Genomic DNA, 10481 nt, shown 5'->3' on the forward strand with positions numbered 1-10481 from the left:
GAATAATAGGCTACATACAGAATAGAAAGTAGAAACACTACTAAATAATACCAATTAATAATACATACAAGTGTAAAAGTATTGGGTGAGAGACGTGCTGTTTGTTTACCTTGTGAGGATAAATGTGCAGAGCGTTGTTGATACTCTGTGTCCATGGTAACGGAAGCTAAAATCCCACAGGCCGCAGGGACGACCGCGCTGTGAATGGCTAGTCGGTTTCCAAGGAGACGAAGAACTACTGGGTAAAAGCTAAAGAAACACCTGCTGGCCAGTGGTCACTGCCGTTATTGCAGCTATTTTATTCATGCATGCATTTCCCAGATTTTCACCGGAAGCCCTCCCCTAAAAGCTAAAAACCAACCAATCAGCAGCGTGCTTTGGTCACTGTGTTTACTTTAGGAGAAAACACGCCCTCATCATAATCGTCATGATTCATGGTACTATTTTCAACCTATGTTTTCAACCTGTTTGGTACAAGCACAACGGTAGGGTTTCACTTCAGACAAGGACGGGAAAGGAAAGCACGCCATCTGGTGGCGTAGAGCCTACATAGCCTGAATTCAGTATGCATCTCCAATAATAGTATTTAGTATACTGTAGTAATTAAGCTTTCGGACATTCTAAAAAGTAATTTGGCAAACTAAATAGGTTATGTGATTTTGGATGGGTCCATCGTCTTCATGCACAATTCAGTTAGTTAGTTCGACTCATAGTTTGACTATAGGCCTACATAATATTCAGCAAAGTTTTGGTGACCTATTTCTTTCAATGACTAGTTGAATTATCCTACTGTAAATGCGCCACGTCTGTGTGCGTGCGTGTGCGCGTGTACGGTTGTAATGCACCGTATGCACGTAACTCGAGAACCGTTTGACCCACCGACTTCACATTCGACACACGCGTTCCACACCCCCACGGCCACAGGGAGTGCAGTGCCAGGTATCGAGTCGGTCGGACCCACGGTTCTCCAGAACCACCACAAAAGGTTCTGGTCAGGCTCTGCCAGTGGGCCTAATGAGGCCAACTCCTTTCACCTGGGCCAGGCTCTGCCAGTGGGCCTAATGAGGCCAACTTCTTTCACCTATGCAATTTCCAGCCTCTGCCTCAGCCAATGGAGGCTCAACCAATCAGGCTCTGCCAGTGGGACAAATTGATTGCCAAGTACACTTTTCAGTTTGCAGTCTTCATACACACAGGCACATACACAGAGCTCAATGTGGGACACCGGCTGACAGTTAAAACGGGAGCTATGACAACGTATATCATTAGGTTCCCAAATTGCATCGCTCCCAAGTAGGCCGGTGGCCGACTGCGACGGGCACGTACAGGTCTAGTTTAGTTTAATTTTGAAAGGTTTTTCAGTTACACCAGCGGTTTTCAACCCTTTTCATTATCAAGGTCCATTATTTATTTGGATCAGACCCAAGACTGTTGTCGTTGGCTAAGATTATGTCCAGAATTGTCAACTGTATTGATGTGGTACCATAGGATAACAGGCAACCGTTGATCAAAATAACAATTATTCTACATTCTCTAATTGTGTACTGTAATTAAGTAACGCAGATTTTACGCTCTCAAGTGTTCAAAGATCTAATAAGAGTGAGTCCACTTGGTTGCCAACTTTGCATCATTTAGCTGGGGACCACCTGGAACCCCCTCGAGGACCATTGGTGGTCGTAGGTTTAGAATGAATAAAAAATGTAAATGCAACATTGAAAATGAACATTTCGTTGTCCGATATCAAGTCATTTCTATGAAATGTATCAGCTTCGACCATTCCATTATCACCCCCAGAACAATGCAAGAAAACAAAACCATATATATATATTTCTTTTTTTATTCTTTATAAAATACCAACATAAATACATAAGGAGGCTGTGATATTGCTGTGTTTGAGTGTGGGTGTGAAACAGAGGGCCAGGCAGAAAGACAGCCCGGACACAAACGCTCCAACCCTCCATTACGCACATTGGTTTCTTTCTACTGTTCTGAGAAAAGTTACACCTATACGTCACGTAGACTGTGAGTATAGACATATTTATCCAAGGAAATAAAATCTCATTAAATAAAAAGAACTAAACCGGCATCCATTAAGTAGTCAGAAAGGGAACAAAAAAAAGGAAGTAGAAGCACAACAGTAAAATCTATAATATAAAGTCTAAAGAATCATCTAGGCAATAGGATATTCTAAATGGGTCTTTCTTCCAGAGTGTGATCCAGGTCACAATCAGTCGGCAAGGTCAAGGTCAAGGTTTCCCAAAATCTGATAGCACTAATACAGGTTCTATTGTGAGTTGCAATGCAAATATATTTTGGGGAAATCTAGCCTTCAGGTCAAAGACAAGCACAATTGGACAGTCATACATATGTGCCATGATGCCTGTCAACTTGCCCAACAGATCCCTCAATTCCTTCACGATTCATCATTGTCATAAACATCATCAGACTTGCACATGTGCAAACAAACATACTCCTTATATCATCCAAAGCAGGCTAGTTATAATCAATGAACCCCATTAACATCAAAATCATATAATCAATATTATCTGTACACTGAGGTTTTTTCCTTTCTTCCTCAAATTACAATCAGCCGTTTCAATAGCATAGCAGTTTCCCATGTTTCTTCTTTTCCATTTCCATTTTATATTTTTTGTAAGATTCTAAAATGTTTTAGGCTACAAAGCAGGACAAATATCAAAGCTGCAAAAGGAAGGAACAAGGAAGACTCAACAAAAAGTTATGTAAACGCTGCGAAAACAAACACTATAGAGGCGTTTCATGTCCAATCTACTTGGTTTCTTTTGGTATTTGTCGTGGTGGGCAAAAGTTGTTCCAGATACCGGAGGCCACGTCAAATCTCCCAGCTTCTACCTTTTATTTGCAATAAAAAGCTTGACTAAAAACAAGAAGTGAGCATACAAATCCGTAATCTGTCACTCCCTCTTGATATCTCTATCTCTCTCTCTCTCTCTAGGGGGCCTCCTAAAATCCTCTTAAAAAAAGGTAATCTTTGCCCATTGGCTAAAGCGTATATAAACGTATTATAAACTCCACAGAATCCAGGAGACGTGAGTGAAAAAACTGCCTGAAAATTAATCACAGTCCCCCGCGTTGAAAAAATGAGGTGAAGAGACAGACATTTTAGACTCTATCACTCTATCCTGAGCCATATGTAGACAATACTGATGACTATGAATCACTTTAGACTGAGATCATCACGTGACCACTAATTATATGCAAATGTGGAAGATGGGATGGATGGAGGATAGCCGAACGATTCACCTCCTCCTTCAACTCAAAGAACTTTGACAGAAATGGGTCAGCGGTAGTAAACTGGTCATTACCTCTTATTGATCAAGGCTTGTGTCTCACAACCGCACTGGTAGCAGCACGTCAATGAATGGCTCTCTCTACTCAAACTCATAGTTGATTGGTTACGTTCACACGTGGGTTTATGCTACTGAATCTCGCAAATGTTCTGGGTGAAACAGCTCATCCAACTGATGTCCCGTGGAGGGTTAAATCAGACATCCACAACTGATTCTACTTTAACTGGGGTGGGGGGTGGGGGGGGGGGGGGCAAATGAAGAGTAGAGGGCTAAAAACTATAGCAGCCCTTCAATGGCATGTACGCATGTAGCTGTGTGGCCCCTACAATGTTGGTTAACGACATGACGATACTGTGCAAGCAGACGTCGTTATTGGGGAAAGGCAGCAGGGAGGGAGGGTCGGATCGGAGTCGGGGTCCGCGGGTTTAAAACGATCAATGTCCAATCGTTGGCCAGGTGGTGGTGGTGGTGCAGGAGCATTGGCTCAGTGATCCGCCGTGGCACTTCCAAAGGTTTCCTGGGAGGCGTACACCATGTAGAGGAAGCCGTCTTCGTCGCGCTCGCGTTCGTACACCTCGGCGATGGGGGCCGACACGGATACCATGCTGTGGCCGTTGACCAGCAAAAAGAACGCCTGGTTGGGGTTGAGCTGGAGGCGCCTCCTAGTGGGGGAAAAAAAAAAGATTCTGGTCTGGATTAGGGGTTTAGCAAGAGATGTACATTTTCATTCATCCTTTCAACCAATCAATTCAAACGGTATAAATTCTACTAGTGATAGGAAATATTTGTTATAATATAATTAGTATAAGGTATAATTAGTATCATGATATACTGTAAACAGACATGTTGTTTCTTTCTGTTTCGTTTGTTCTGAATGATAATAATTGAAGCTATTTTAGTACCTGATGATCTTGATGAGCTCACACATGTTGACGTGGTCTGGCACCAGGAACTTGGTCTTGTCCAGAACAGGAAGCTGCTTCTCTCCTTTATACCTCTCAATGATCACCTTAAACACAAACGCACACACACTTTATTTCTCATCCTGCACTTACCTGTAGTGCATTACTGAGTGGTTATGAGAATCTCTATCCTTCCGTTTTGGCTCTGCATGACATACGAGTCATCTTGAGGCGGGACAGGGAGATGAGGTTGCACGTAATTTATACTCTGTTGTACGCCGGTGTCCTGCACCGCAAAAATAGCAGCTCTAAAAGCTCATAAAGCGTTATATTGGCAAATTTTGACTAGATGCTAAAAGAGAAAGTGACCTGGGGAAACATTCTTACTGAATTACCCATTAAATGTGAATTCTGTTCTAACAAACAAACTCTCAGCCCAAGGGCCAAATGTGGCCGGCAAAGGGGTGCAACGGAGCACCGAAGTCTGACGTCAATATCGGTAGAGGGTGCAAATCCACAGGTTCATGTACTTTTTATTTGCATTGTAATCCCCATAGGGGGATTTTAGATCGCACTCACACAAACTGTGTTTGAAAAATAAACAAATCAACCAGGCCGCTTCACTCATATGGATATGAAGAATCAACTGACTGAGAGAAAACGCTATTGTTACTGCTACTGAATTAGTTACATTTTCGCTAGAATATATGAGTGACTGACTGTTGCAAATGATACAGAGACACCTCCCTGACAATAACGCCGAGACAGCTTGTTTATTTTTGGACCACAACTCTTATATGAAACGATTTTAAGATGACCCCATGTTATTCTCCATAGAGAAATTACTTCCGTAGACCAGGGGAATCGAGGAGACGAGCGAGTGACGTCAGGACTTCGGCGCTCTATATGGCTCGCGAAATTACTATCATTTATTTTATTTTTAATACCTCATTTTTCACCCGGTGTTAATTGCCTAAGCTGTAATCATGGGTGCTACTCTTCTCTCCCTCTGCCAACCTGGGGAGAGCCCCAAACTGGGCACTGATGAGAGCCAGAGGAGAGAACACGCCCACAGTGCCCACAGCAGAAATCGAACCCGGGACCTTCTAGCTGTGAGGCGACAGCGCTACCGATTGCGCCACCCACGGGAAATTATTTTGAGAAGAAAAAAAGACACAAATATTTACTCTGAATTTGTATGGCAGCCATCCTTATGGCACTATGCACACAGAATAACTCTCTCCCCCCTGACTGATGATACTAATTAAGGCTTTGTGGTTCCATTTGTGTACAGTGGTTCTCAAGCGTTTTTATATCAAGGACCCCCAGAACTCTGAGAGTGTACAAATGGACCTTTACGGGTTCATTTGGTTCCATTTGTACACTCTCAAGAGTCACATACCCTGTACGGGACCATTTGGAACCCACTCAAGGATATTTTGAAACCCACTAGTGTAGCAGAGTGTTTCCAGTGAGCCCACATTATTATTATTGTGTGTGCATAGAGCCTATTACAAATTGGGAGCTGTTTTTCAGAAGCAGGTTGGCCTCCATATGGTAAGAGAGCTCCTCCTCTCTATTGCCGGACGGTGTCAGAGAGCTATTATCAGTCTGTCATAGAACTCCCTCGCCCCCAGGCTCCAATGTGGCCATCTAAAAGGAGTCATATTACAATGATACAGCACATTTGGTCTCTGGTGGTCATAAACAATTAGCATGACTTAGCCATTTTAAAACCATGCAAGGAAAAACAGGAAACAACACACGCAAAGAGAGATCATCCATGGTGGGCACTGAAGCTAAAGACTTGTGGGTTTAGGGTGTGCGTGTGCATGCGTGCATGTGGTTGTGTGTATGTCTGTGTGTCTGTGTGTGTGTGGGATCAATGGGTTCCTCAATTTGAGAGGAAAACTTAATTTGGCCAGCAGATGGGAGGCTGTGCTGATATTCTATCTCCAAGCTTAACAGCTGTAACAAGAGGTTTGTGTGTGTGTGTGTGTGTGTGTGTGTCTGTGTTATCAGATCAACAAACTCACAAAACATCACATTGTGACGCATTCAGAGCTTGGAGATAAATAATGTAGAAGATTCGGAGATTCGGAGTTAAATTGTCGCCAACAGAAAACGGGCTACATCCACACCTCTCCGTTACTCGCAAGTATAGAAGTTGTAACGTCACAACTGCGAAAAGCACCCGAACAAAATAAATCTCTGGTATTGCGTCATAGCTGTAGATCCTACAAAAAAACTGCTCTGAAAAGGGGTGAGGATACAATTCAGTCAGAATCATCAGGAAAGCATTGCCAGTTTCAGTTTGGTGTGCAGGTTCCTCGGTCTCTCCCTGAACTCGTTCTTACTGGTTAAAGGACCACTTCACCACTTTTCAACATCTCTTCATATAATTGGTCCTCACTAATGTTCATGATAAAACACCACAATTTTTTCCTACTCAGTCTGTGTCTCATAGGAGGGCTTTGGGCAGTTCGGACACCCGTCCACCAGTGACATCATCATTAGGCAGATTTTTTTTTAAACAAGATTTGGTTTAAAATATATTTAGATTTGTATTATCGTGAGAACGATGGCTTCAGCTTTTGCATTGCAAATTTTCAGGAAAAGAAAGCCTGCCGTTTCTATTAGCTTGGATTCACCATCCATGATGATGTCACTGGTGGACGGATTTCTGAACTTCCATATTTTCATAACATTTGTCTGCGAGTTTCAACTTACCGGAATCTTGTTGGGATGCTGCTCCCTGATCAGCCTCACATCCTCTATTCTTTGCTCTGTGGACACAGAAAGAACAAAACTGAGCGACGGTTTGATAAACAGAAAAGCTGCCCTGTAGAAAGGCAGACGAGTTAACCAACTGAGTGACAGACAGGTTGACAAACTGAAAAGGACAGATTAGCAGGAAGTAAGGTGGGACAAATTGACAGGCAGGTTTGAACATGCTCTACATTTAGAGTCCTCCCAGGACCGATCTACAGCTCTGCACGTGTAGCATCAATCTAGGTAGGCTTATGCCTACTCTGTTGCACAATAATGGTGTCCACCACAGCAAAATAGAAGACGTACAAGGCAAAGCTCATAGTGGCACGGGACAGTCGTATGAACCCATTTTGGGCGGGAACCCCTTTTGGTGTTAGCATTATGTTATGCTTTAGCTATTGAAAAATAGCAGATCTACAAGCTTGTGGCGCGCTACAAGCTTGTAGGTCTGCTATTTTTGAAAAATCGAAGAACGACTCACATAGAAACATGGCTTTTTCAGAAAACTGTCAGGATGTAGAAGACATTTTTAGAATCTGATCTCAGGTCAAAATGGGTTAAGTATGAATCAGGTTTGACTGAGTTCATCAGAGATATTTCGTAGTGAATAGGGTTTCCTAAATGTTGTCAACTTGTCATTTTCTTTTTTTTTAACCGATTCTTGTGTGAATTACAATCTAATTTAATATACTAATAATACAGTTAAGACACAAGGCAACTGTACAGTACTATAAAGATATTTTTTTATAGTGCCTATGCCACTTAGGGCAGGTATTTGAATATGTAGAAAAGGTGCTCTGGTTTCCAGCCACATGACTCTGACTGACATTCATAATTACTTTAATGACAAAGAACAACTGTGGATTGGGTGGTTCACCTGCCAAAGAAAACATGAGATCTGAGATCTTTGACCTTTCCAGCCAACTGTAATTTTGCCTAAATTACTTTTGCCACAGCAACAGATAACACTACGGTTAGGTGCACTTTGGTCTGGTAAAAGTAAACATAATAAACATCAAAATATTGGCTCTAAATATATCATTACTCGGACATGGACTTGGTAGAGATCGGGTCATTTATTATTTCATAATCCAATGCCATCATAATCAATTAATCATTCACTTTTGCATTGTAAATTAGGCTACAGGTTATTGGAAATGAAAAGTCACTCAAATGGTTTATGACATGCTGCATAATGAATCTTAGAGCCATATTTGCTTAAAGGCGTCTAATGGATGGAAGGAACTTGTGATGCCATCATATTATACAAGTTCAGAGAGAACTTTCTCAATTTAAATTCAATAACCTACTTCCCTGCTGCCGGAGTTAACTCTGTTTATTTAGTGTCTGATGAGTTATGGGCCCATTGTTTAGTTTAGTCACATGATTACATTTAAAATGAGGTCACAACAACCACAGAGCCGGGAAACGCTGTTTCCGCATGCAAATATTCAACTGTCACTCATATCAGCCAATCCCACAAACCATGCGTCACCTACCTACAGTACAAATGTGGAATAAGAATATGGTCACAAAACAGGAACTAGTAGTTACTCAAGAGAGGAATGTCCTGCCTGTGTCAGGCTCTCCATTAATGTAGGGAAACCCCATGGAATGGCCCCACAAAACGTTATCAATTAATTTGTGAAACTACACCTTTTTGAATAATCATTTGCCATTGCACTTAAAAAAAAATCCACTTAAACACTAAACAGACACACAGAAATTATATTTAACCTCAAAATGGAGGATTTTACATCTGGTGTACTACTACTAACTAGAGACAATGCAACCAAACATCTAAAATGTTGGCCAAAAACAAACAAAAGTGATAGTGTGGTGCTCTGTGGTGGTGATTGAGTGTCAGGCAAACAGGTGTTGGTATGTGTCCGCCCCCTGAGGTTATGCGGCATATGTTTGGCTTAGGTATCGCCAATGGTGGAAAAAGTACTCACATGTTTTACTCAAGTCAAAGTATCAAACTGCAATATGGAAATACTCTGTTACAAGTAAAAGTCCAAGTTCAAATAATTGTAGTGGAGTGAAAGTACAATATTTGCCTCTGAGATGTATTGGAGTAGAAGTAAAAGTATTGGAAATTGGATGTACTCCAGTAAAGTACAAATACCTCAAAATTGTACTTAAGTACGGTACTTAAGTAAAGGTACACTTAGTTACTTTTTACAGTTTACACCATCGCCATAGGGGCAGGAAGCCTTCCACCCAGAGGTACAATTACGTGTTTGGTGAATTTAAATAAAATAGACAGACATAGACAAGCAAAAATGCTGACACACTGTCTGTGTGTAAACTAACTTAGCCTTGGATCAAGACTGTCATCGATTTATTTAATCGATTCTTTGACATTTTGTGTGTCATAGATACACAAAAATGTCAGAATCGATAAAAGAAATCCATGTCAGTCTTGGTTAGGTTCAATTAACCAACTATACATTGGGGGCAATGGAAGCCATATAATGTTTTGGTCTGACTCTGTGCGTTCTTTGATCCTAAAGTCCTACAAAGCCAAATGTAAAACGCTACATGTTTTGTCGCTATCTTTTTGTCCCCTCTTCACCTCTGCAAACAGTCCCATCCCCCAATCCTGCAGCCCTCTCTTCTCTCTCTCTGCCTCCCTGCCTGGCTGTCCCGCATTTCGACACCACTTTGTTTTTCTGAACACCACCACCAGTCTGATGCAAATGAAGAACAACAAAGGCCCGATTTTCTTTTACGCAGCAAACTATATTATATTTCGTGAAATTGTATTTAAATAGCTACATGATATAATAGCCTACAAGTTTAACAAAAGTAATAACTGCATGGACAGGGTCATTTCTAATACATTTTCTATCTTAACATTGATATTAAACCTGACACGATCATAGATAGGCCTTGGACAAAGCGAAGTGTACTTATCTAGTATATATATATATATCTCTGTAGATAACAGTAGTGTCACAATGTTTGTTAAAAGGTAAACTAATTAACATTGATCAAAGAGAACAAATTGGTCTGTCAACATTTACGATAGGCTAGTATAGTAGCCTACACACAAAAACAACATACAGATCTGTCTAGCTGGCGGATTATTGATGGAACTTATCTCTATGGCATCATAATCCATGTTATAAAGAAGGAACGCAAGTAAACATGTGATTTACAGTATGTATAAAAACAACACGCTAGTTTAACAACACCTACCAAATGTCCTTCTTTGTTTGAAGGTTTTTTCTGAAGGCATATTGCGTCAAAGTCAACCAGGTTCGCTCCAGCTGAAGAAATCGACGACAGCAGCGGGATTATGAAAACGGTATTAAATAATGTAAGACACAGTGTCACTTATTGTTGGGCTTCTGTGCTATTTTGAACTTAAAATAATACGGAGTTGTTTCAAGTCGTCTGATGTCGCCTCCGTTCGTTCGTTTCCCTTCTTTCTGCTCGTGTGTGCTCTGTTCTTCTGTGTTCTCTCGCCCGA

At 41.4% G+C, this 10481-nt stretch overlaps 1 protein-coding gene across 2 annotated transcripts; it reads right to left on the bottom strand.

Moving 5' to 3' along the window:
* Positions 1 to 1817: 1817 nt before the first annotated feature.
* On the bottom strand, positions 1818 to 10481 carry map1lc3b (microtubule-associated protein 1 light chain 3 beta). Of its 2 annotated transcripts, none has more exons than XM_079501690.1 (4): positions 10208 to 10481; positions 6962 to 7017; positions 4232 to 4338; positions 1818 to 3991 (listed from the first exon to the last, which is right to left on the bottom strand). In XM_079501690.1, exons 1-4 carry the CDS (start codon positions 10245 to 10247, stop codon positions 3814 to 3816), a joined length of 381 nt encoding a protein of 126 aa, XP_079357816.1. In that variant the 5' UTR covers positions 10248 to 10481; the 3' UTR covers positions 1818 to 3813. The 2 variants fall into 2 exon arrangements, with proteins under 2 accessions (XP_079357816.1, XP_079357815.1); XM_079501689.1 differs by having other exon boundaries at positions 1818 to 4015.

The sequence above is a fragment of the Electrona antarctica genome (genome assembly GCF_951216825.1).
Source record: "Electrona antarctica genome assembly, chromosome: 5".
NCBI lineage: Eukaryota > Metazoa > Chordata > Actinopteri > Myctophiformes > Myctophidae > Electrona > Electrona antarctica.